Here is a 26,346-nt window from a genome sequence, read left to right on the forward strand (position 1 = left end):
CAATTACTAGACAGGGACTTTGTCTTCTCTTTTCTGTGGAATACAAATTAAGATACCATTGTGTTGATAGCTATTAAAATTATCACTACAATTGAGCTAAGAAAGTAATCAAATGACGAAACTGACAAACCAAGGTATAGGCCAAGGGAACTGAGTCTCAAATGCTACTTCGTATCCACTCTGCCCATCACAAAATAAACTCATGAAAAATGAACTACTTAATATCAATCTTGGTATTGTGGTAATAACACTCTTAGGGATATCTACTCAGTCAATTTCTCCCATCCCCACAAAAATCCAACATACACATAAGGATGAACCTTTACAGTCCTCTATGTAGAACAAAATTCCTCCTCCTTTGGTCAAAGCTGATTAGTAAATAGACACCTATTTTCTAACCATGACACATTATTACCATTTGGTAAGAACATTCTAGTCTACTGCCATCAACAAAAGCAACTGAGCCAGAAGGAAAATAATGGAGATGCTCTTACCTGAGAGTCCTGAACTTTTTGAAATTCTGACTGAAAGTCTTCCCCATTTCCATTGTCCTCATCAGTATCACTGCAGACTCCACAAAAAAATGTAGGTGGAAGCTTTAACGTATCTGCTTTTGCCTTCTCTTCAACTGTTGGTTTCTTTTCCCAAACAATAACACATTCTTTTTCATTATCTGAAAATCCCACAGAATAAAAGCAAAAGAAAGTTATAGAAGTCCAACTACTCTCCAAAAGAGATCCTCAATACAATTTACAGATTACAGACCCAGATAGCAATACCTATGAATGCTAACGGAGAACAAGGATACCCATGAAAACAATGTTTTACACTTCATGTTATTTTCAAATATTTTAAATCACCCGTAGGAATAGTACATGAGTAAAACTGGTAATTATAAAAATGATCAGATTAGAAGATTCCTTTTAAACAGAAGATTTTTTTAAAAACACATTTTAACTAGAGTGGGATGCCTGAGTGGCTCAGTTGGTTAAGCATCCGATTCTTGATTTTGGCTCAGGGTTCTGAGATCAACACCTGCATCAGGCTCCGCACTGGGCATGGAGGCTGCTTAAGATTCTCTGTCTCCCTCTCCCTCTACTTCTCCACCCTCTTCTTTCTCTCTCTCCCTCTCATAAATAAATGCATAAAAATTATAAGTAATTTTAACTTAGCATAACTAGCAATTTTAATTTAACATACCTGTTAGCGTGCTCGCTTCGGCAGCACATATACTAAAAAACATACCTGTTAGCTTTTCTTCTAATGGTCTACATTTTTCTGAGTCATCCAGATAGAGTTTTCCATTAAGTTTCTTGACAGCTGTTTCGAAATCTTCATCTTAAATTATAATTGATTTTATTAAATAAAAAAAGTTTCTAGTAAGTTCCAGGAATTTTTCTAGCCACAAATCTAGAAATTATCCTCCAACTTCATACCTTCCCTTACTCCCCACACTGAAAAAACACCCAATTGTACCAATTCTATCTTCCTAATACCTCTCCTAACATTACAGAAATTTCATTCAGGCTCTCTTGTTTGAGCTACTCTATTATTTCAGTTCATCTTCCTGTCTCCATGTCCCACAACCCAATCCTTTACACTACTAAATTCAACTGGTCCTACTGAAACTTTCTGAACATGGTACGACCCTGGCTAAAAAATTCTGATATGCCTCACAAAGTTTTCCATAATCAAACACCCATCTGCCTCATTACTCTCTGATCCCTCTAAGTCTACAGGGAAATTAGGACTGTTTTCAATTCTCTCAAAAATGCCTGCTCAACTCATAGTAGGCATCCATAAAATCCTCACTTGGTAAGTGCAGTTGTTTCAATCATTACATCCATTGACTATTTATATACATATAGACAACTACCTACAAAGACAGCAGTGATGGGTTCTAAGAGGCAATCTTAAAAATGATTTAAATATACCCCCCAATTACTAAGACTAGCATGAAAAGAATGTTATGTGTTTAAAATAACAAAAGGCTTACCATCCTCTTCTTCACTAACATAATCTGGCTTATTCTTATAGCAGAAGAAAGTTGGAGGAAGTTTAAGTTTGCTTGCAAGAGCTTTTTGCTCAGGGGTGGGCGTTAACTCATATACAATGAAAACATCATCATCTGAGGAAGGATCTTCAGGTTTTTCCTTCTCTTTTGCTATAAAACAAGTCCAAAAAAATTATAAAGACAAGATATTACATAGGTATTAACATCAATATCCTAACTGAAAATAAAAACCATGGGACTTATCTTTAGGTTATAATATAGCATGGTGATGAAAACACCAATTGTGATGTAGACAGAGCTCTGTAAAGAATTATAAGCCTGACTTAACATTCTGTCAAAAACCCTTAATGAACAAGGAATCTATTTAAAACCAAAAAAATATTTCATTTACTCACTGATCAAGAAAAACTACTATTAATGGTTATAATTGTAAAAGGTATTTATAGAGTGTTGCCATAACCATATTTGGCATGCTAAACAATAGTTTAGCAAAATATCCATGCATTTGCAACAATGGAAAAAACTTACAGAAATCATGAGCATAGATTAGTATCAATACGAAACTAATGCAAAGCTAACCTTGATTAGTTCCTACAAGGAAAGTTAACAATTGTCAAGGATGGCGAGTGATCAGTTATACCAGTTTTGCATATTTCCAAGCAGATAACATATAAAACCAAATCAAAACCCACTGTTATCCTAGGGGTAAGTAATACTGTAGGAATCTAAGATCATTTTAATAGCTGAAAAACAACAAAAGCAAAACACAAAGAAAAAAAAGGGATTCTTCATATGATATGCTGTTGTCTATAAAGAAGAGTATCTGGCAAAGGGAACAGATAACAAATCATGTGCCAACTGGTGCTGTCCAAGATGGTACCTTAGTCACATGTGGCTATTAAAGCACTTAAAATGTGGCTAGTCCAAACTGAGTCCTACTCCAAGTATAAAAATACACTCTTGGGGCACCTGGGTGGCTCAGTCAGTTAACCGTCCAATTCTTGATTTTGGCTCAGGTCTTGATCTCCAGGTTGTAAGATTGAACCCTGCATGGGGCTCCACATTCAGTGTGCAGTCTGCTTGAGATTCTCTCTCTCCTCTCTATTTGCCCCTCCCATTTGTGAGCACACTTTTGCTAGCTCTCCCTCTTAAAAAAAAAAAAAAAAATACACACTGGATTTTGAAGACTTTGTACAAAAACAAAAAACAAAAAAAATATGAAATCTCTAATTTTTGTATTGATTAGAACTTGAAATGGTATTTCAGATATAACTGGATAGATTATTAAAATTAATTTCATCTGCTTCCTTTTTTCACTTTTTTTAAATTCTGTTTTTTAATGTGGCTATTAGAAAATTCTAAATTACATACACAGGTCATATTTGATCTGATCTAGAGAACTGGAGCCCTTTTACAAAGTTAAACTTTCCTTTTACTCTCCTTAAATAGAAAAACATGGTATCAATTACAATACTGTAAGATACAGATTCTTATTCCAAATCTGCTGTTAGCTAGTAAAGACAACTTGGGCACTTCAGATAGCCCAATCAGGCCTGTTTCCTCATGTCTAAATCCTCCATCCCTAAGGTCCTTCGGGGCCCTGACATTCTTGGACTTGAAACAGAATAAGGCTCTTCATCCTACTGTACTATACTGGTAAATTTGCTCTTAGGCCAGGGATACTTTTTTTTTTAGGATTGTATTTATTTGACAGAGAAAGAGAGAGAGAGAGAGCAGAAGCAGGAGGAGCAGCAGAGAGGAAGAAGCAGGCTCTCTGCTGAGCAGGGAGCCAACGCAAGGCTGGATCCCAGGACCCTGGGAACATGACCTGAGCTGAAGGCAGACGCTTAACCAACTGAGCCACCCAGGTGCCTGGGCCAGGGATTCTTAACCCAGGGTCCCATAGTATGCATGCAAGTATATGTCATTTACAGGAAGAAGTCCACACTTTCACATAATTTCTCAAGGAATACATTCTTAAGAATGAAGGTTAAGAGCTGTGTTAGCTAGTATTATGATTGGTATACCTTAAAAATGATGGGCCCCAAAATCAAGGATTGTCATTTTATCACTGAACATAGTTGGGCTGCTCAAGATATGTTATTAGATACTAATAAACAGTTTACATTTCCCTACCCTTGCTCCTGAAGGTCTTCAATAGACCCCCCCCCACTTCCTATTATTCCTCTCTAATACCAACATTGACTTTTTTAACATACCAGGTATATAATGGTCGCTATTAAAAACGGGGTCTACTTTCAAATATTATTTTTCTAAACCCTGTCCAAAAGGATAACTAAAAGGGAAACTGTTCCATGTGTATACATGCTCACAAACATTACCTTTGGCTAAAAATAAATGTTAGAAAAACACAGGTCTTCATTAAGCAGAGTCGAAAATAATACAGTAACAAAGCACAAAGCAGCAAAAGGTAAAGACCACATGGATCTATCTCAAAATATTGTTGTACAGGAGTGAGAAAACATGATATCTGAGTACATTAAAAAAACAAAAACAGTATTAAAGGGTATCATACACCACCAGTCAAAAAGTACTTGTTTAAACAGACATTCTTTTAACATGCACATTGTAGTGTTAAGTCCTTAATTTCATACAGCCAGTTATTTTGCAAAGGACTACCAGCTCCTTTAAAAAAAAAAAAAAAGTCATCTCATACTGAGAATACTAGCTCTATACCTTTGTTTTCAGGCTGTGAGGAAGGGATGCTGGTCCAAAAAGCCATTGGATTAGATTTAAAAAGGCTAAAATTAAATCCTAGAAAATAAAGAGTATTTTGTTTTTGAACATTTTGAGAATCAAAGTGAATGTGATTTTAAAATACAAAAAGCCAGAGACCCTCAATTTATACCAATTTGGCTGTCTCACATATTCATTTATCCTGGTAGTTTCATTCTTTGATCATTTAATAAATAGTGGTAAGACTACCTTATATATATTATATGTACATCTCAGTACCACGTTTTTTGAGTGACAAGAGAATACTACATTGAAGAATGAACACTTAAAAAAAATGAGACTTGAGTTAATGTTTGTGATTTAAGTACGAGTCACTAAACTTTGGTACTATATTAGGTTCTTGCTCTCTGCACTAAACATGATATAAATATCTTCCAGTTACTCAGATCTCCTAAATGACCTACACACACCCACTCTTTGTTGCTATTTAAACAGTCACAGGGAAACACATTTAGGGAGAAAAAAAAAATCTATACCAGTATTTTCACTGTTCATGAAGCACTGTGTTTATGACCCAACTTTTACTAAAACATTAGTACTCTACAAAGAGTATATGCGTTAAGGAAAATAGTTACAAATCAATGGAAGAAAAATTTGCTCACATTAAAGACTAAGTGCTTACCCTTTTCTGGTGTTTTAAATGTGTAATTAGTTGAGGACTCCTCCTTTGGAAAAGCAAAGAGATTTCTGACTTTGCCGTCTGAAGACTGTTTGCTATCTGAATTCTTCGACTCTTCACCATTAGGTTCCACTCTTCTTTCAGACCCACTCTTGACCACTGAACTGACTTCACTGCTGTTATTTTTCAAAGGTGCATTAAAACTAAATCCAAACAAAGACCCAGTGGCTGAACTGTGACCAAACGCAAATGGTTTTGATTTTTCACTACTGAAAATACTTTTAACAGACTCTGAACCAAATACAAACTTCGGAGGAGAAACCACTGCTTTTGTTGTTGCTTCAGATGTGCTAGATACTTCTCCAACTTCTGAAGTTGCGTCTGCTGTGTTATCATCCTGAGTTAAATCTGTCCGCTCTCTTGTGGTTTCTTCTAATACAGCTACAGCAATTTTGCCACATGGAGACTCTCTGGGAGTGGTTGAACGAGAAACATGAGGTGTTATCAAAGAATCTTTTTCTTGTGCTATTTTTGCTTCATCAAATATTTTCTTAAATGAGTCTGCAACATCCTGTAGTTTAAAGCGGACAGCTAAATGTTCTACTTTTCTTTCCCCATCTGCAAAATCACAGGCAGTCCACACCCACACTCGTTCTGTCCCTTTCATATTTTGCAAAGTCATGTCTGGAGTTATTCTGTGATTGGCACAAAGTTTTAACACCTGGTCCCTTCTCATCACGATGCGAACTTGCTTGTTATCATAATTCTGTAAAATCTTTATATCACCAATGCCTCTTTCTTTCCACTGACCAACATCTTTATCATACCTATAGAGTTTTGCTCTGTGACTAAAAACAACTTGTTCATTTTCCTCACCACTGGACACTTCCACTAGATCAGGCAAAGGTACAACAGGTTCAAAATACTGTCCATCTCTCTCTTCTTCTTGAGTAACATCAGATTCTTCATCAGTGCCAACTGAGGTACCACTCTGATTTAACTTGGCAGGAGACTTAGATGGACTCAAAGCAGATTTAAAACTAAAGTTAAATCCTGTTGTTGACTCACCAAAGCGGAAGAGATTTTTCCTCACGGGGCTACTTGCCAATGGAGAAGCATGCACTGAGCTACTACTCACACTATCATCCAAAGCATCTTCCCTTAAATCATAGTTGTCCCACTCCAGTGTGGGCCCTGTGTTTTCGGGATTTGGCTTGCTGATTGTATCGGAGGCATTGGCAGAACCTGCATCAGAGCTCTCACTCTCTCCATCAGTGACTTTTGTTTGATCATTTGTCAAAAACGTTTTGAAATCTTTTAATCCACTCTTCATTTCTTCTGCTCTCTGGATTAACTTGGCAGCTCTGCCAGTATCTACAAGTTTATGAGGAGTCTGAAGTGGTATATCTAATAGAAGTCTCTGGCATTCCTCAAATTTCTGTTTGAATTCTTCAGCCAGCTCTGGTGTTTTAAATTTTGCTGCCAACTGCTCTAGTTTGGCATCACCATCAGAAAAATCACTCGCTAACCACATCCATGCTCTGTCAGAGCCAGAGAGAGGCTTCAGGTTCATGGTAGTTGTTATCCAATGATTAGCACACACTTTTAGTACCTGTTCTCTTCGCATTAGCATTCGCAGTTTGCCATTTACTTCATTCTTGAGAATTTTTAAGTTTCCCAGGCCCCTTTCTTTCCACTGACTTATCTCAGCATCAAATCTAAATAATTTTACCCGCTGTGAATAAAGAACTTTTTCATCTTCTTCTCCTGTTACAAGTTCCACTTTTTCAGGCATCTGAACTACTGGTTCAAAATGGATGTCATCACTGTCCTCAGTCCGATAGGCATCATCATCTTTCTCAAGGTCAGCAGAAGTGTCAGCTTTATCAGCCATTTTACCACTTTGTGATGAGAATAATTTTTCTCCCGCACCTGAAAATCCTTTGAAATTAGGGTCTTTTTTGCCAAACTGAAATCCTTCTCCTGAAGTTGATTTTGCAAGATCTGCAAAGGTAAAAGTGCTACCAGTTTGACCAAAAATCACACCACTATCATTCTTCTGACCACTGATATCCTGAGCCTGAACACCAGTGTCATTTTCAAGGGGCTTTTCACTTTTCTTCTCTTGATTTCCAGGCTCCTGAATGCCAAATTTAAATCCATCAGCAGACATAGGGACAGAAAAACTAAATCCTTCTTTTGTTGACTTAGAATCTGTACTAGAAGAACCCTGAAATGTAAATGAAGGTGTACTTTCTTGATCCACATGCCCAAATTTAAATCCTTGTTCTGTAGTACCAAATTTAAAAGCTTTTTCAGAAAAGTTACTTTTAAATCCTGTTCCAATCTGACTTCCAGAAGAGTCACTTAACTTAGTTTTTGAGCCCAACGCGAAAGCTGAAGGAGCTTCTGCAACAGGTTTATGAGTTGGTTTAGAGGCATGACAAGCCACACATTTTAAGGAAGAACTCTCATTTTGCACAGAGCAAATACTACAATCCCACTGTCCTTCCTTCTTGGTGAACATTCCTTCAAATCCACTCTTTGGAGCCTTGCATGTATCTGATGAAGCAGGTGCTAGACCAGCAGAAGCAGGCTGATTTTGTTTACTTGGATTCTGGCAAGCAACACACGTGGTAGCACTTGCTTCATTTCGCACTAAGCAAATACCGCAATCCCACTGTCCTTCCTTCTTGGTGAACATTCCTTCAAATCCACTCTTTGGAGCCTTGCATGTATCTGATGAAGCAGCAGGTGCTAGAACAGCAGAAGCAGGCTGATTTTGTTTACTTGGATTCTGGCAAGCAACACACGTGGTAGCACTTGCTTCATTTCGCACTAAGCAAATACCGCAATCCCACTGTCCTTCCTTCTTGGTGAACATTCCTTCAAATCCACTCTTTGGAGCCTTGCATGTATCTGATGAAGCAGCAGGTGCTAGAACAGCAGAAGCAGGCTGATTTTGTTTACTTGGATTCTGGCAAGCAACACACGTGGTAGCACTTGCTTCATTTCGCACTAGGCAAATACTACAATCCCACTGTCCTTCCTTCTTGGTGAACATTCCTTCAAATCCACTCTTTGGAGCCTTACTTGTCTCTGAAGTACTAAACTTAAAAGAGGCAGGTGCTGGAACAGAAGAGGTGGATAGACTTGGTTTACCTGGATTCTGACAAGCAACACATATTGTAGCATTTGCTTCATTTCGCACTAAGCAAATACTGCAATCCCATTGTCCTTCCTTCTTAGCAAACATGTCTTCAAATCCACTCTTTGGGGTTTTACCTATCTCTGAAGTACCAAACTTAAAAGAAGGAGGTGCTGAAACAGAAGAAGTAGGTAAACTCTGTTTTCTTGGGTTCTGACAAGCAGCACACTTTGCAGAGCTTCCATCATTTTGTACAAGGCATACACTGCAATCCCACTGTGCCTCCTTCGCAGAAAAAACAGATCTGAAATCACTGTTAACAGACTTAGGAAGATCTCCCTGGCCAAATTTAAAGGAAGCTTGCTGAACAAATGAAGATCCACTTTTGTTAGCAGCCTTTGCATTCTGGCATGCAATGCACCTAGATACAGTAGGTTCATTTCTGACTAAGCAAATACTACAATCCCAATGACCTTCTTTCTTTGGAGTCATCGATGCAAATCTATCTGAAGTATTTTCTGGGTCAGTTTTAAGAGCAGACACAGTTTCAACTAATGGTGGGCCAAGGAGTTCTTTCTTGTTTGGGTTTAGATTCTGGCATGATACACACTTCTTAGCAGTTGCAGCATTCTTTAATGAGCAGCTATTACAATACCACCAAGACCCTTCTTTCTTTGCAATTTGAAATTCAAAATTCATGTTACCAGCATCAGATTTGCAAATATCTTTGTTATCGTGACTCATGGGTTCTTTTACAATTCTCATAGCCTGATTTGTTGTTGTGGCTACATTTGCTCCTAAGGCTTTTAAAATGCTTTGGGCCTCTTCAAACTTGCACTTAAAAAGTGCTGCTTCCTCAGGAGTTTTGAATCTAATAGCAAGTTGTTCTGGTTTAGGCAACTCATCTGCATAATCAAGAGCATGCCAAACGAAAGATCTATCAGAGCCAGCATTTGGGGTCAGTTTCATATCTGGACTGATGTAATGATTTGCACAGATTTTCAATACTTGTTCTCGTCTCATCAGAAGACGAATTTTACCAGATGTTTTATGCCTTAGAATTTTTACATTGCCAATTCCACGTTCCTTCCATTCTTTGGATTCTACATCAAAACGAAACAATTTTGCACGATTGCAAAAAAATTCTTCTTCATCTTCCTCACCAGTTTTTACTTCAATCTTATCAGGAAGAGGTACCACAGGCTCAAAGTGAGGGCCATCATCATCGTCATCACCATGGGCACTCCCTCCATCTGTTTCATGACTCTTGTTGGCCAGCTCTGGTGCAGGTGTTCCAAATACTGATTTCCCTGGACCGTGGAAAGTAAACATGTCATCACTTCGACGAAAACCAGAATTCTTCTGCTGATTTGGACCCATGTTTTCAGTAAATGAAAGTCCAGGCACATTTTTGCTTCCAAAACTGAACATATTTCGAGGTCCAACGGTTTGACTAGCTTTTGATCCACTGTAGCCATCTCCTTGCAAAGGTTTATCTGAAGTTAACAGACCTAAAAGGCTTTCATTACTATTGTAAGCTGTGGAAGGGGGCTGTGTCACAACCTGCGGTGAAGAAAAGGTAAAGTCACCATCATTTGATTTGAAATTGGAGTTAAATTTAAAAGGAGTTGGCTGTGTTGTGTGTGCAGGTGCTGTCAAAGATGGTCTTATTCCTTCACCTGGCACAGGCTGAACAAAATTAGTTTTCCCAAATTCAATAACCTTAGATTCTGCTGATCTTGAAGCATGAGCTGCAACTGGGGGTTTTGTAAAATAACCTGGTTCTGGCAAAGGTGGATTTGTGCTTGTTTGTTGAACATTGTAATTAAAGTAATCATCACCCCTGGGTGATAGAATTCCTGTTGCAGGAGACTCAAAGCGCAATGGAGGACCATACATCTCTTGAGAGAACATACAAGCAGATGAGCTTTGGACTGGTGGTGTATGCATCTGTTGGGAATAGGCATATATATGTTGCTGAGGTGGAAGCCTATTCATGCCATAAACTGGGCCCTAAAAGAAAAAAAATTAAAAATTTTTGTAGGTTGTCCACAATACTACAGATAACTAGATACCAATTCTCACAAACTACAAACATGAGCATTATAAGGTAAAGATATCATTAAGGTATGTATCACAGCATTGAGAGAAGACATTGCTTACAAAGATACTTACAGTTATACTCCTTTCTTGGTATATAATGGAAATTACCTTAACTAATGACAGAATTTTAAAAATCCAATTCTACAATAAATGCATAGAATAATTTTCTTCTTTATTCCTAAATAATGTGTCAAATGATGTTAACAATAATGATGATGATGATGGAGACTAACATTTATCAAGCATTTACTAATGTGCCTAATGGGCACTATCCTAAGCACTTTATATAATATCTCATTTTAATATCCTCAAAAACCCTATGAATTAAGGGATTATTATCCTCATTTTACATATGAGGCAACAAATGCATAGAGAGATTAAGAAACTTGCCCAAGGTCACAGTGAGAAGAGCCAGGGTCTAAATGCACCCAAGCTATCTGTCTTCAAAGCTTTGTAGCTCAACTATGGTTGTAATACTGGGTGTTAATAGACACCTACATAGCCACTTCAGGCCTAAAGTACTTACCACATAGTGGTTCAGCAAGGCCATTCTAGTTCTATTTCCGCCAAAAACAAAATGATGGAGGACCCATCATCAATACCACCACCACCCCATTTAGAAAATATTCTAAATGTTCACACGTATTGTAACATAAAAATAGGATGAATAAGAAGCATAACTTCTATATCTGGAAAGAAATTTAAAATATCTGTATCTTATGGGAATATAAGTTTTAATGCTGAACTACTTCTTGAATTTCTTTGAAGGAAGCCTGAACAATTAAAAAGGAGATATTTATAAATGTATAAATTATTCCTTTGTTACCTTTGTGGGAGTAACATTAGCTGCTGGTCTGAGAAGATACTGGGAATTATATGCTGGTGACTGACTATAATATACTGAAGGGCCAGTAGTTGCAACTAAAAAAAAAAAAAAAAAAAGAAAAGAAAAGAAAGAAAACAGTTAAAAAAGTCTATACTACAGTTAAGACTATCTAGGCAAGAACTATAAATTACAAAAGCAATAGAAATCAAAGAAAGATTTAACTATAGATTTTTTTAAATTTCTATACATCAAAATATACCATAAAGAAGATTATCAAATGACAAACTAGGAAAAAACCCTAAATATGACACATGAGGAGTAAGAGAGCAGCACCACAGTGGTCAACAAGAACAAGCGCCTCACAACAAGCATCAAAAAGGAGCCAAGAAGAAAGCGTTTGGTCCATTTTCTAAGAAAGATTGGTATGATATGAAAGCACAGTCTATGTTCAACATCAGAAATATTGGGATACACTGGTCACAGAAAGGACTTAAGGAACCAAAATGCATCTGATGGCCTTGGGACCATGTTTTTAAAGTGTGAGCCTCGAAAACTTTCAGGAAGATAAGGCTACATTTTATAAACTCAAGCTGAAAACGTTCCAGTCAAAAATCACCTGATAAATTCACAAAGAATCTCACAGGTAACCAAAATGTGTTTCCTTGGCTTAAAAAAAAAAAAAAAAAAAAAAAAAAGAAAGAAAAAAAGAAAAAAAGAAAAAAAGACACATCATGACCAACACTCATGCTGATGTCCAAACTATTTGTTCCATCAGTTTTGTATGAGTTTCACCAGGAAACCAACAACTAGAAGACACTCATGTTCAGGGCAAAGCTACCAACCATCATTTGCTTGATCTGTTTTATGAGAAAAGCTTTATCATAAAACAAAACAACTTAAAGACCATTTATGCCTTGTCGTGGAAGAAATGTAAACTGTGACCCAAGAGGGGCTAAACAATTGATTCTAGAAAGCCCTGAAAAAGACCAAGAAAAGACTAGTCAGTCTACTTATCTTCTCTTTACAGTGACTAGAAAAGTAAAAATTGCTAAAGAAGCCCAAGTTTGAATTTGGAAAACTAATGGAACTACCTGGTAAAGATGGTTATTGTGGAAACATTCTGGGGAGAAAAAAAGGAACAGAACACAGAACAAGCTAATGGATATGAGCCAAGAATCATAAAGTCTGAAAATTTAACTAGTGACTTTATCAGTGACTAGTGACTCTCCATAGTGGGGGAAAAAAAAAATTAAAGAGTTCTTATAAACCTACTAAAATTAATCTAACAGAAAAAAATACCAAATAAACAGATAACTCAGGAAATATAAAAGATTATAAAGTATTGAACATGTCTAGTATAAAAAATAAAAACTAATTATCATTTTTGTTTTTAAAAATTGAAGGTTTTTAGAAATTAATAATAGTTAACACTAAGCAAGAATGCAATGAGATGGGCACTATCAGATAATGATGGGAAAAGAGTGTAAACTGGCATAGCTTTTCCGGAAAGTAATTTTCCAACACAAAAAAAAATTTTTTTAATACTCTAACAATCCTAAGAATGTGTCCACAGCATTATTTATAACAAACTGGAAATAGTAAGGGAATAAAATTTACAATGCTTCTACATGATGGGATACCCTGTATTCGTTAATAGTATTTTCAAAAAACATTTAAGAAAAATGTTCAGAACTCTGATATTTCAAAAACAGATCACTCATCTACTTACAACATAATAATGATAAAAATCTCACTAAAAATTCTTTACACATACAAAGAGAAAGGACCAGAAGGAAATGATCCAAAACGTTAATAGCATTCTATATGGTACAGTTAGTTTTTAGTATACATTGCTCAGGACTTCTGAATATTTCCTGTAAGTTTATTAATCAAGTTTTTTAATCATCTTATTAAAAAAAACAAATATACAATCTTGGTATATTTTTACTTTCATTAAGAAAAACAAAATGTGTGAGCACAGGAATGCATAACAGCGAACTTGAGCTCTCCTTTCAGGGCCACAAAGCTGCTTTGTGACCTTGTCAATTAGCTGTTTGGGGTCTCCATTTTCTCAACTGTAAAATGAGGATGTGCTGCTTCTACACATTTCATAGGGTAATTGCAAGAATAAAATGAGACAATGTGAATGTTATGTTTAACAACCAGAAGACCATTTATGTCTGTACACAGAAGAAATGGAAATTGTGACTCAAAAGGTGCCAAATGATCAATTCCACACAGCATTCAAAAAGCCCTAGAAAAGGCTAGCCAGTTTACTTATCTTCTCTATGCAAGGCTCTACATAGTGCACATGGTTTTTAAGTGAGCAATGTTTGAACTCTTGACATTTCATGTATTTATCTATGACTTATAACATTTAGTAAGTCTGACTTTACAAAGATTTATTTTGTCTGCATTTAGAAGACACTGTCAAAAGAGGATAGTGAGGCTGCCTTCAGTATGCCCCTATGGACCATCATATACATGTGCTCATCTAAACTGGAACATACTACTCTAAATCTTCCCTGGGTTAAAACCATTTAGGAAAAAAAGCATACTACTACCATTTCAGCAATCTATCTCATGCCAAAGAAACCTGTTTTTATTATCATTTCTGGCTGCCTGGGGGCAATATATCATACTATCAAATGGCTTTACATTTAAGATCACTCAAGTTTCAACCCTGACTCTACCAACAGTTAGCCATACAATAATGGATAAATTAACTAACCTTACTAAACCTATCTCCTCATCTATAAAAACAGAATTCATACAGCACCTCGGTGGCACAGTCGGTTACACATTTGCCTTCAGCTAAGGTCATGATCCTAGGGTCCTGGGATTTGCCCCATGTCAGGCTCCCTGCTCAGCCAGGAATCTGCTTCTCCCTCTTCCCCCTCCACCCCCAGCTTGTGGTATCTCTCTTGCTCTCGTTCTAATAAATAAAATCTTTAAAAAAAATGAACTCATGATGGCATCTACCATTCTGGGTTACCATGATTAAGTAAAATTACATGCACAAAGCACTTCTGCACACAGACAACCCACGGGACACCCCTCGTTCATTAAGTGTTTACTATAACTCTAAGTAAATGCCTAACACACACCCACACATACAAAAATGTTCACAATAATGTGAGGCAAGTTTTATCCCCACATTTCTAGCACACAAACTGACTCAGAGATCACTATCTACTAGACAGCACAACTTCAAATTCCAGTATAGCCCAAGCTCCAACTCCTTCCTTATCGGTATGACCATTGCATTTCAAAATACACAAGATTTCCTATGAATATCATACCTCTTAGTATATCACCAAAATAATTCCAAAGAAGGTTTTATTTAGCCATCTCTTAATGCCTAACAATATCAGGTAACATTTGCCAAAAGTAAGGAATAGTTCTACCTCAGTGTCAGCTTCTCTGACATACATATTAAAGGTTTCTTTAAACCTTTATATACAAAGAGGATAAGATAAAGCTTGTTTCTGCTTAGAGTTATAAAAATCTCAGTAATACCAAACACAACTTAAGAAACATATAAGCAGACATATATAAACATGTATATATACACAAATGTATATAGACAAGGTGAGTTCACAAGTTATTGTGTAAAGGAGGGGAAAGTACAGTGATTTTACTAAAATGTGGAATTATCTAGTTGCCAACTAACCTGTTAGTGGAGCTCCATGAAAAGTCTGGGATCCCTGATATCCATCAGGCACTGAATCTGGTCCATAATTCTCTGCAGGCCAACGATGAGGGGACCCTGAGTTACTACTATGTAGTTTCAACTCCTGCATTTCTTTCTGTTGGAGAAAGAAAACAACTGTAAGCAACTCTGTCATGCCAGAAACAGTGCTAGAGCAAATAAATATTTTAAATTTAGGTACTTTAAATACTTGATGTGTTTTTAGAGATTCAATATTCTAGTAAGATCTATGTATTAGGGGCCGATTTAAGAAAATGATCCTCAATTTGTTAAAATTTATTTCCTCCCATTCTTTCATTCCTTAGTACCATATTACCAAATTCATTCCAGATTACAGTTAGCTATCACCTAAACTGATAACCTCCTAGATGGCTTCATCTCCATTTCCATTCCACACTTGCCTAAATTAATCTTTCCAAAGTTAAGGTTTGCTTTAAGATTTTATTTATTGAGAGAGAGAGAGAGAGAGAGAGAGAGAGTGAGGAGAGAGCAGAAGCAGAGGAAGAGGAAGAGGGAGAAGCAGACTCCCCACTGAGCCCAACAGAGGGCTCAATCCCAGGATCCTGGGATCATGACCTAAGCCAAAGGCAGATAGATGCTTAACTGAGCCACCTAGGTGCCCCTAGAGTTGAGCTCTAGCCAAGACACTTCCTTGCTCAAAAACACAAGTACCTACAAATTAAACTTCTCTGATATTTTTGGTCCTCAGAAGTATTGCCCCAAACATCCTTCTAGCACCTCCTTTCCACTGTTTTCCTCTCCAGTCCATCTGGGCTACTCAATGTTCCAAATTACCTCCTGATACTATACACAATTGCTTAAAAATCCTTCAAGGTTGACGCTGTAATGATCCACTAGGAAAAGGAAAATAACTGTTACCTGCTTAGTATATATTAAGTATATAATCATATAGTCCAGGCACTCTAAATTCTCAATCCTTACCCAGGTAACAATATTAACTCACATCTTAAAACGAGGGAAAAAAGGATACAGGAAATAGCACAGCTAGAATTCAAACCAGATTTTACTCCAAATATGTTTTCATACCACCCTGCTGCCTACAGAAAACAGACATACTGTTTTCTAACAGTGGCTAGGTGGCTAGTTATCACATCTCTATTGTTTTACAGACAACTAAATGGCAACAGTCTCCCCAATCGCAGAAACTACAAAATGTCCCTTACAAAACAGGCACTTATCAAGAAACTACTTCTTTTTCCAAAGAAACTACAGTGGCATCAGTCAACAGTAGTTTTTGAAAACAGTATCAAATATCTGTATATGGGTCCAGGTATCTGACCAGCCTGCTTGCAGGTAAGGTCACAGACACACCAGCATATCTGCTTTCTTCTTCTAAAAGTGTTTTCAAATAGGTATTTCCCAAAACCCTAAATACTGAGATCAGAAATATGTTGAATTTTCAAGTTAAATAAAATTTTCCCCATTCATCCATCTACTGTGTTTAGCCTAGATGCTACACATCCAAAAATTAGAAACTGATGGAATCACCTGGAAAAATTTAATAGTCACTACTGGTATCTGGACTGTAGTTTTGAACATGCAATTAATGCTATAATCATAATTTTAAAAATTCAAACACCTACAAAATGTGCTGAGAAGTGGTTTCAACAATTCTTACTCTACAGATGAAAAGCCACACAAATAGAAAAGTAATGAAGTGCTTGGCTCAGAGCATTAATTAGTGGCAGAGTTACCATTAAAACCCAGATTTTCAGAACACAGAGTAATGTTCCACTACACTTCTACAGAATACAACCCTGGGTAGCTGAACTTACAACCCAAAGGTGGTATGTAATATCATAATAGGCCACAATTGTATAAAACTAACATACAAAACTTTGTGCAAATCCAAAATTCTGTTTCCCTCCAAACAGCATTTTTGTTAGGTCTCTCACATTGCTGATAACACTGTAATAACCGCACACACATCAGGATTTACTTGCTGTAACTTCAAAACTATCAGTGCTTTAGTTCTTATCCAATGAGGATGAAACAACCTACTTGCACTTCTAATTCCAAATAAGTAAATAAAGCTTCTGTGAGCCTAACAGTTAAGATTACTTTCATAAAGCTAAAATAAGATCACAAATACATAGCCATTTCCTTACATAATTAAGTTATGTGGAACTCAGACCACATATCAATATCTAGCTACAAAATACGACACACACAACCAATCAGTCTGAGAAATGAACTCCTAGACCAAGATATGATTAGTTTATTTCTCTAGTTCAATTCGATCACTTGGGAACCACCTCTATATCAGGAATGCTGCTATGTTTTGGATAAAAGAATCTTTCCCTTTGAAGGATTCACACCTGGTGGAGGAAGCAGAAACAAGTAATTTAAAAAATGTGGTTAGGGGGATCCCTGGGTGGCGCAGCGGTTTGGCGCCTGCCTTTGGCCCAGGGCGCGATCCTGGAGACCCGGGATCGAATCCCATGTCGGGCTCCCGGTGCATGGAGCCTGCTTCTCTCTCTGCCTGTGTCTCTGCCTCTCTCTCTCTCTCTCTCTGTGACTATCATAAAAAAATTAAAAAAATAAATAAAAAAAAAATTAAAAATGTGGTTAGGGCCTAAAGACACATGAAAAGTTGCTCAACATCATAGAAAGGAAAATCAAAACCACAATGAGATATCACCTCGCATCTGTCAAGATGACTAAAATCAAAAACACAAGAAACAATTAAGTGCTGACAAGGATGTGGAGAAAACGGAACCTTCATACACTTGGTGGGAGTACAAACAGCACAGCAACTGTGGAAGACAGTTTGTGAGGTTCTTAAAAAATTAAAAATAGAACTACCATATGATCCAGTAATCATAATTCTGGGTATTTACCTAGAGAATATGAAAACACTAATTCAAAGGGATATATGCACCCCTATGTTTATTGCAGCATTATTTACAATAGCCAAATTATGGAAGCAGTACAAGTGGCCAATGAGAGATGGATAAAAAAGATGTGGTGTGCATATATACAAAGTAATATTATTCAGTCATTAAAAAGAATGAAATCCAGGACACCTGGGTGGCTCAGTGGTTAACCATCTGCCTTTGACCCAGGGCGTGATCCTGGAGTCCCAGGATCAAGTCCCACGTCAGGCTCCCTACACCTGCTTCTCTCTTTGCCTATGTCTTCGCCTCTCTCTGTGCGTCTCTCACGAATAAATAAAATCTTCAATCAATCAATAGAAAGAAATCCTGCCATTTACAAAAATGTGGATGGATCTAGAGAGTATAATGCTAAGCAAAATAAACCAGAGAAAGACAAATGCCATATGATTTCACTTCTATGTGGAATGTAAGAAACAAAACAAAGGGGGGGGGGATAAACCAGAAAAACACACTCAACTATAGAGAACAGAGGTTATCAGAGGGGAGATGGGTAAAATAGGTAAATGGGATTAAGAACACATTTATCTTGGTGGGAATGCAAATTGGTGCAGCCACAATGGAAAACAGTACGGCGGTTCCTCAAAAAGTTAAAAATAGAGCTACCCTACCACCCAGCAATTATACTACCAGGTAGTTATCCAAAGGATACAAACATAGTGATTCAAAGGGACACATGTACCCCAATGTTTATACAGCAATGTCCACAATAACCAAACTATGGAAAGAGCCAAGATATCTATCAAGAGATGAATGGATAAAGATGTTTTTATATATATATATATACATATATATATGTATATACACACACACACATATATATATAACTATATATACTATATATATAGTTTCATATATAAAACTTCAAAATATATTTTCTATATATGTGTGTATGTATATGTTTTATATATACATATATAAAATGCTTTTTATATATACACACATACACGTGCATGCACACACACACACCAGAGTATCACTCAGATATCAAAAAGAATGAGATCGGGGATCCCTGGGTGGCTCATCGGTTTAGCACCTGCCTTCGGCCCAGAGCATAATCCTGGAGTCCCAGGATCAAGTCCCACATCAGGCTCCCTGCATGGAACCTGCTTCTCCCTCTGCCTGTGTCTCTGATTCTCTCTGTGTCTCTCATGAATAAATAAAATAAATTATTAAAAAAAAAAAAAAAAAAAAAAGAATGAAATCTTGCCGTGTGCAATGACATGGATGGAACTAGAGGGTATTGTGCTCAGCAAAATAAATCAGTCAGAAAAAGACAAATACCATATAATTTCACTCATAGGTGGAATTTAAGAAACAAAAGGATGAACATAGGGGAAGGGAAGGAATATAAAATGAGATAAAAACAGAGAGGGAGAAAAACCATAAGAGACTCTTAACTATAAGGAACAAACTGAGGGTGACTGAAGGGGAGTGAGTGGGGGGAATGGGGTAATTTAGTGATGGGCATTAAGGAGGGCACCTGGGCAGCCCCGGTGGCGCAGCGGTTTAGTGCTGCCTGCAGCCTGGGGTGTGATCCTGGAGACCCTGGATCAAGTCCCAAGTCAGGCTCTCTGCATGGAGCCTGCTTCTCCCTCTGCCTGTGTCTCTGCCTCTCATTCTCTCTCTGTGTCTCTATGAATAAATAAATAAAATCTTTAAAAAAATAAAATAAAATAAATAAACCTCGGCTTTAAAAAAAAAAAAAAAAAAGGAGGGCACCTAATGACCTAATGCAATGGGCACTGGGTGTTACATACTACTGATGAATCACTAATTCTACCCCTGAAACTAACAATACACTATATGTTAACTTAATTGAATTTAACTTAACTGAATTTAAATAAAGAAAATTTTTAAATAAAAAAATACATTTAATTTGATAAGCAGAGTAATATATAGAATTGCTAAATCACTATACTGTACATCTAAAATTAATGTAACACTAGGTTAACTATACTTGAATTAAAGTTTAAAAATTTAAATTAAAAAATAGGAAAAATAATATGGTTAATTTCATGGTAGACATATACAAAACAGGAGGACTCTACAGTAGAATGGCAAAGGGACATTTTGAACAGCTTTACAAAGAAGTGAGGGAATAGTCAAAGAAGAAACCTGGGAATAAGAGAGGCACAGTTTAAAGATATTAAGTAATTTACCTTAATGGCCTCTACTTGTTGGCAGATCATTTTCAGTAAAGAATTTTGATCTTCTGCCCATCGAGGTGGAGTTTTGGGAGAAAACTAAAAAAATAAAAAAATATTTAAAGCATTTAGAATGGAAACTATTCTGCAATGGAGGGATTCATTTCTTTCTACTTACCTTGTAACTTTTACTTGGTGATAGAGAATATATACTGGGAGATGGTGTAGAATGTTTTATTTCTGAATCTGCATTTCGCAAAGAACCATTTTTATAAAGAGCACCTCCTTCACTATAGTCATCGAGTTCCTGCATAACCGAATTAAGCATCTCTTTTACGGACTCCAGTGGCACAGGCAACTAAAAACAAAAGGCATGAATCAAGGGCTTTGGTTTGCAAAAATAAACAACTCTGAAATAAATACAAAGACTTTATCTTACTAATTTACTTACATGTTCTTACTTTTGTATAATAAGCATTTAATACTTTACATAGGAACACACATGAAACTGCTGTATGATCTAAAGTCTTCTGACGCTAAAGTGTGATGTTTTTCTCTCTCTTGTTAACAATAATGGTAGAGGAATGTTAACTTGGGAAGTTTTTCCACATGAACAAAATAAGCTACTGTTTTTATTTTTATTATTTTTGAATTTTTTATTAATTTTGAATGGGGAGAGAAACACAGATGCCAGAATGTACCAGACAATATCATCCCTAATATAAGAGCAGCAACATGAATTAATCAACAAATGATGTTTAAGGATGAATACAACTAAAGTTAATACCATGATGACAGTCTCAAACTGCTGACAGAAAAAATAAAGTCCATAGCAAATGGTAAAGATGAGAAGAAATGTTCTGAAGGTGTCAGCAACTACTTTTAATTTCAGTGAAATGTTTAACTGCCAAATTAACAGCGGTCCTTAGGCTGCAACATTTGCTTTATTTTTTATTTATTTTTTCTTGATTAAATGTATTTATTCACAGCATGCCTGATTCTGTGACAAGCAGGCCTGTACCCTGGTCATTCTGGCTTGAAAGGGCAGTGTGTTCTGTGGACAGGACAGGTGCCTGCAGCTCTACTTCTTAAACTCCACCTGTGTGTACACCTTGGTGATGTCATGGTACCTGCCCTCAGGGGGCTGGTAGCTGGAGATTGGTGGTGTGTAATCTGGCCCTTCTCTTTCAAAGGGGAACAAATTGGGGTCCCACTTGATAGCTAGCCTCCGCATGTAGCTCTGGGGATATGAGTAGCAGCATATCCTGCAGAGCTTCCTGCTGGGACTCAAGCATGGATGTGATGGCATCCCTCTCCTTCTCGTGTTCTTGATGCTTGTAGAGGGACCACTTCTTGAGAAGCAGAGCTCTCTGCTCACTCTCTTCAAAAGGGAAGCTCCATGTTAGGCCGCTGTCTTGTTTTATCCAAGAGCTTCTTCACAGGTGTAATAAAATCTTCAATGGGAATTAGCTCTTGGCTAGCTTTCTCCAGTCATCTGATCCTTTTTTTCAAACAGTCCTTTACTGCTTGATCTTTTTAGGATTTACCTTTTTCTTCTTTCGTAGAAGTTCTACTCTCATGGGAATGAGCTCCCAGGACAGTAACGCAGCTCGCTGTTGGGTCTCTCTCATGTGTCTGCCAAGTGCCCAGAAGCCCGCTCCACAAGCGCAGAGTACAAGCGGAAACTCCAGGGCCGCGATGGCCACAGCCCATCTGCCGCTCACTGCTTTATTTTTTCAGATTTTATTTATTTATTTATGAGAGAGACACAGAGACGGGCAGAGACCTAGGCAGACGGAGAAGCAGACTCTCTGCAGAGAGCCCAATATGGGACTCGATCCCAGGATCACAACTTGACTCAAAGGCAGGTGTTCAGTCACTGAGCCACCCAGGTGCTCCTGCAGTATTTGCTTTGATTACATTGCCAAGATAACAAAAAAATGAATGTTCTGCCTTATAAGCCTTTTCTAAATTCCCTAACAAGTACTTTTGTAGGAAAAAAGCTAGATTCCCAAGTTTAAAAAAAGAAACACCGGGAAGCCCCGGTGGCCCAGCGGTTTAGCGCCACCTTCAGTCCAGGGTGTGATCCTGGAGACCTGGGATAGAGTCCGACATCAGGCTCCCTGCATGGAACCTGCTCCTCCCTCTGCCTGTGTCTCTCTCTCTGTGTGTGTCTCTCATAAATAAATAAAATCTTTAAAAAAATGAATGAATGAATGAATGAATGAAGACCAAACCTAAGAAAAAGCAATGCTAATATATACACACCACTTCTGTGCACTAATAAGTATTACTGAGTATTTTTGAAATTATCAAACTATAAAATCAAAGCAAAAATAGTTACCATCCAGCTAGCAACAGCAAGAAAGTACAAACAGCCTGCAGCTTACCTTCTTGGCCACTGAAAGATTGGAATCGCTGTCATCTAAAATCTTTATTAGGTAGTCCCTGGCCTTTCTCAGGTAATTTTTACACTCTTCTTGTTCTTCAGGAGAAAGGGTATCATTTTCAATGTCTTCCGCTTTTCTGTGAAAAATCTATACAAAAATGCTTTTATGAAACAATTAGGTTTTTAAAACAAAAAGCTTTTAATTCACGTATCACCATCTACTTACCAATGCAAGATTCCAGTAAGAAACAACGTTTTTTACAGATTCAAAAGCAGTCATAGCATCTTCTATATTTCCATTAACTACATCCAATATAGCAAATGTTATGTGTGCTTCTTCCTCGTATTCGCCAACTTCAGATGCCTAAACACATTTAGTAATTTTTAGTCCAACTGCGTCTCCCCAGAATATCAAACCCAAGTGATTTCCCAAAGATTTTACATGATCTAAGTAACAGCTCAGTCTTCTTTTCTGCTATATTTTGTGATAGCTAGTGGATTTTGAAAACAAGAAAAGGAACAAGTATCCAGGCAATTGACTTAAACAGTTTGTAATTCTATTTCTTTGTTTGTAAACTGGAAATTCACATTTCCAGTTCATTCACAAAAGGATCTTCCATTACCTGAATGTCTGCACTATGAAAATGTTTAAACAAAGGGTCCGTAGGTTCAGGAATACTGCTCTTCTTTTTGATTGTCTTCAACATTGGCAAAACTTTTTTCCAATAATGAACACTTCTGCCTATGTATTCCCGCTGATCATAAAAAGAATTAAGACCACTGCCCTAAAAGAGAAAATTGGAAGCACACATCCTAAGGAACACAAATAATAGAATCTAAAAACTCTTTTATAAATGGTCGGAACAACTGGTTAAAATTTCAAATCAAGGCAAAACAGAATCTCAAAAGTCATAGGCCTCACATTCCAATCACCTTAATACCAGGGATCATTCTAGACCCAACTTTCAAACACTTTCAATGATACTACCTAATGAAGTAGCCCTGTCTATTTTTTAAAGGTTGCCATTTAACATAGCCCAAACCTGCCACTCTGTGTCACAGTTTGGTCACAGAAATAAACATCCACACCTAACTTTGCCATAGAACAGTCCTCAAATATTTATAAAGATCTACAATGCCCTTAACCTACAGAGCCTTCTGTTATCTACATGTAAAAAAAAAAATTTCAGGCTGGTTAATAATTATCGTAAATTATTTAGTGGTAATAATAACAGCTAATATTTATATAACATTTACTGTGCCAGGTACTATTCAAAGTGCTTATATATTTTAACTATTAACTATTTTGTGGCAATATTTAAAAAATACATTTCACCTAGCATAATGTAAATAAGCTCTTACTGTTTCTCTGAACTAAAAGACTCATTGAAAAGTTTAGGATTTTTAAAAATTAGGTAATGTTCTTAAAAATGCTTACACTTTAACAAACTCACCGTTTTCTGAAGGCATTTTGCCCAATGCACAAGCAGGGCAGGCTGAAGGCCATGTTTTTCCTGTCCCCTTAGTGTGTTTATATCATGCTGAACTAGAAGTCGCAATTTTGCTGTAGTTCCAGGTCTAAAAAAAGTTTAATAAAACCGATTTATAAACACGCAGTTTAAAACTTACATGTACATTAATCATGACAAACTCAACCTTCACATGAGAATTAAATACCTAAGGCAGGAAGTTTTTAAATTAAATAGACTATTAGGTTAAAAACTTAGGCAATGAGTTAAAGGAATACTTTTATTTTGCTACTTACACTGTTTTTCTGTGAATTAGATTACAAACTGCATCCCACCAAGATTTTTGTCTTTCTGTACAAAGCTGTTTACACACAGGAAGTGGCAAGCATAGTGGCTGATAGAAGCTATAGTGAGAACTACATTTTTCCTTTAATTGTAAGTGGCTGGTATATATAACTCCAAGTAGAAATACCTGTTTCATTTAAAGAAAAATCAATTTAAGTTAGAAAAAAAATTAAACAAAATTCAAAATACTTAATTTGTTAAAATCTTTGCTTACTTCAAGATCTAAAATACATATTGATTCGGGTGCATTTGTTTCAAGTCTTGAGGTTTCCTGGGGCAAATGATGAAACAGCTGCTTTAGCCATTTTCGAACTGCAGGTAAGGCAGACAATGAATTCCACTGTAAGCCAAGCCATGTAAGGTGCTGAAGATTACCATTATGTGCTCGAATGGCACCTGAAATGAGAAAACTGGCTTGAGGTTTTGGAAATTTTGCTTGTGCCATCAGTTTTGTCAATTACATCTTAATTTTATAATTACTTTTCTATATTGAAGCTGGGGCAAATTCTTTGCTAAGTCTCATGTTCTTTTTTTTTTTTTTTTTTTTTAAGTCTCATGTTCTTATTAAAGGTATTCACACTCCATATTTAGGAAATTTAGTAGCAACAGTTATGATGAAGAAAGCTCTTTTCAAGTCCATTTAAGAGAAAAAAGGTACTCCCTAGAACTCAATAAAACACTGTATTGACAGAAGCCACCCCCAGTAAGAAAACCTGAAACTGAATTTTCCTTTCAGTAGAGAGTCATTAAGACAATGAGATACCACTTTATTAATAACCTTGGGAGAGTAAAAATATCTTTTCTTCCACAAGAAACTGAATACCAAAAAAGTTATGGGCTTTTAGACGCATAAAGAGGTACAACCTTTCTGGCAATATGGCAATTTGCAAGAGACTTAAACGTGTTCATCAACCTTATTCCAGTAATTCTGGTTTTAAGAAAACTCCATGGAAAATTTTGAAATAAAGATACTTTATTTTTCATAGTGAAAAAACTGAAAACATATTAGATGTCAAGCAGCAATAAGTGGCAAACAAATTATGGCTAACTCATATAATGTATTATATTGCCATTAAAAGTTGTTATTTACAAAAATAGATAAAGAGAGAATCCATGAAAGAAGACAATCCCATGTACAGTATAAACCACTATTTAGAAGAAAAATATTCCACCACTAGCACTACCAACTCCTTACACCATCCTATCCCCCCAAAAAACCTCAAATGGATACAGGGAAATATTATATCATTATCTATGGGTAATGAGATTATGAGATTGTTTCTATTTGCTTTTAATCTCCTAAAATAAAAGGATTAAGATACAAAATGTTTACTTTAAAAAGATACTACTTACCAACATCATATCTAGCCAAATCATCAGGCTCTGGTGCTTGCACATCAATGTTTCCAATATCATCATTACCAAGAAAAGATCTATCCTTAAGTGACTGACTAGAAAACAGAGCATCATACAAAGCAGACTGCCCACTTTTATTGGCGAAGGATTCTACAACCTCTTTTAAAAAATCTTGCTTATCACGACTTAAGTTTAGCAGCATGTGTCCTGAAAAACAAATTATTTCCATCATTTAAAAAACATTGTTTTTACTCGCATCTCAACATTTTCTTTCATAGGAAACTCAACAGTTTCATTCATACTCTGAGGAGAAAAAACACGATTATCTCAGAATTAATCTGCCAATCCAGCAACCACAACTGAACAAAAAAGAGTGCTCATGCAAAAAATGGACACATACTAAGGTTTGTTATCTATATCTAGAGTGAAAGGAAAGACAAGACCAGAATATGTCTGAAAAATGCCATAAGTATTTAAAGTGTGTCATTTAAGTGGCCATAGGAGAACAGAGTCAAGCTCAAGTTCTCTAATTTGATAAACTGATTT

The 26,346-nt window shown here is 36.6% G+C and overlaps 1 protein-coding gene and 1 pseudogene across 6 annotated transcripts in view; both read right to left on the reverse strand.

Moving 5' to 3' along the window:
• LOC144323892 (E3 SUMO-protein ligase RanBP2) overlaps positions 1 to 26,346 on the reverse strand; it is a 92,649-nt gene that overhangs the window by 13,038 nt on the left and 53,265 nt on the right. For 2 of the 6 annotated variants that reach the window (XM_077914840.1, XM_077914839.1), the window contains exons 9-24: positions 25,798 to 26,007; positions 24,659 to 24,840; positions 24,396 to 24,571; positions 24,085 to 24,208; positions 23,254 to 23,415; positions 22,857 to 22,994; positions 22,632 to 22,778; positions 20,420 to 20,599; positions 20,257 to 20,340; positions 15,141 to 15,276; positions 11,468 to 11,562; positions 5,394 to 10,551; positions 4,712 to 4,789; positions 1,997 to 2,164; positions 1,246 to 1,338; positions 495 to 673 (exon numbers count right to left, since the gene is read on the reverse strand). In XM_077914840.1, the coding sequence (XP_077770966.1) occupies positions 495 to 673; positions 1,246 to 1,338; positions 1,997 to 2,164; positions 4,712 to 4,789; positions 5,394 to 10,551; positions 11,468 to 11,562; positions 15,141 to 15,276; positions 20,257 to 20,340; positions 20,420 to 20,599; positions 22,632 to 22,778; positions 22,857 to 22,994; positions 23,254 to 23,415; positions 24,085 to 24,208; positions 24,396 to 24,571; positions 24,659 to 24,840; positions 25,798 to 26,007 (7,310 nt within the window). Of the gene's footprint in view, positions 1 to 494; positions 674 to 1,245; positions 1,339 to 1,996; positions 2,165 to 4,711; positions 4,790 to 5,393; positions 10,552 to 11,467; positions 11,563 to 15,140; positions 15,277 to 20,256; positions 20,341 to 20,419; positions 20,600 to 22,631; positions 22,779 to 22,856; positions 22,995 to 23,253; positions 23,416 to 24,084; positions 24,209 to 24,395; positions 24,572 to 24,658; positions 24,841 to 25,797; positions 26,008 to 26,346 lie in introns of those variants that run through there. The other 4 variants (XM_077914842.1, XM_077914841.1, XM_077914844.1 and 1 more) reach the window with 3 other exon arrangements.
• LOC144323896 (large ribosomal subunit protein mL40 pseudogene) lies at positions 20,948 to 22,315 on the reverse strand (annotated as a pseudogene).

Source organism: Canis aureus, chromosome 11 (genome assembly GCF_053574225.1).
Source record: "Canis aureus isolate CA01 chromosome 11, VMU_Caureus_v.1.0, whole genome shotgun sequence".
Lineage (NCBI taxonomy): Eukaryota > Metazoa > Chordata > Mammalia > Carnivora > Canidae > Canis > Canis aureus.